The following is a 1,283-nucleotide window of genomic DNA, read 5'->3' on the forward strand; positions in this document are numbered from 1 at the left end:
GTGAGCAGGGCGGGCCGGGACACCCATGCGTGGCCGTCGGGACCCGGCCCGGCCTGGCACTCGTAGCGCCCATCGTCCTCCAGCCGCGCCCCCACGATACGCAGGTGGAGCTCCCCTGTGGCGCACCCCGTCAGCCCCAGAGAACCCAGGAGCCTGGGCCCCCAGCCCTCCCCATCCCAGCGTAAGGAGAGAATCAGGTGTCTGGGGTCCCAGACCCCCTCCCCTCCTCTCCCCAAGGACCCAGGCGTCCAGGCCCCACCTTTGCTGGCGTCACCAGTCAAGCTGTAGCGGGGGAAGCCGGGGAGGCTCCGGCTGGGCCCCAGCAGGAGCCCATCCTTGGCCCACTGGGCCAGTCCAGCCAGGGAATGCACCCGACACCGCAGTGCCGCCTCCCCCCCGGCCCGCACCGTTGTGTTGTCCGGCTCCTCCACGAAGACCTGAGGGGCACCTGGCAGAGACCGTGTGGGACTTTCTTTAGAGTAATTACAGTCATCGCCCCACCCTGCATCCCAGGGGCTGGGAACACCACATAGTTGGTGGGGGAGGGAAAGGGGGAGCCTGGGGGCACCTGGGACTGGCAGGCATGCAGTGTAAAAGTAATTAGGGTAAAAGTGAATTATGGTAATTGTGATTGTGTAAGAGTAAGGTCAGTTCAAATGAATTATGGTAATTGTAATTAGATACAAGTAATTATGGTGAAGTATGAAAGTAATTATGGTAATTGCCCACCCTCTCTGCCTCGGACCGGGAAACCCCCAAAGGGAAGTGGGGGAAGGGTGGAGACCACAGGCACCTGGCAGGGATTATGTGGATTCATTTAGGATAATTATAGTAAGTTGTCCTGCCCCCACCCAGGGCCTGGGAACACCCCACAAGAGAACAGGAGCCAGGTTGCGGGCTCCTGGCAGGGATTGAGCGGGGTGTTGTTTAAAGTAAGTACGGTAATGCCTGGTTGGGACTGGGTGGGGCTTCATTTACAGTAAATACGGTAAGGGCTCCTCCTTGCGGGCCAGCCCTGGCCCCACCCACATCCAGGCCCTGCCCCCTGGTCCATGCAGGCCCCACCCCCTCCAGCCTTCCAGCCAGGCCCTACCCTTGCCATTGGGGGAGGCGGACTCTCACCTCTGGGGAGGGCAGTGAGGAGGAGGAGGAGGAGGAGCAGAGCAGGACCCCCAGGTGCCATGGCAACACGAACCACAGGGGTGGGGGTGTCTGCACACCAATGGGAGGAGGACATGAGGAGTGATGACCTCTGATCCTGGGCCTCAGGCCCCTCCCTCTTT

The 1,283-nt window shown here is 61.3% G+C and overlaps 1 protein-coding gene across 1 annotated transcript in view; it reads right to left on the bottom strand.

Moving 5' to 3' along the window:
- The window catches only part of NPHS1 (NPHS1, nephrin), a 13,108-nt gene that overhangs the window by 10,869 nt on the left and 956 nt on the right, over positions 1-1,283 (bottom strand). Inside the window, 3 exon segments of the mRNA XM_025192371.1 lie at positions 4-115; positions 260-448; positions 1,123-1,212. Of these exon segments, the coding sequence (XP_025048156.1) occupies positions 4-115; positions 260-448; positions 1,123-1,183 (362 nt within the window). The 5' untranslated portion in view covers positions 1,184-1,212.

This window comes from Alligator sinensis, unplaced genomic scaffold (genome assembly GCF_000455745.1).
Source record: "Alligator sinensis unplaced genomic scaffold, ASM45574v1 scaffold113_1, whole genome shotgun sequence".
Taxonomy (NCBI): domain Eukaryota; kingdom Metazoa; phylum Chordata; order Crocodylia; family Alligatoridae; genus Alligator; species Alligator sinensis.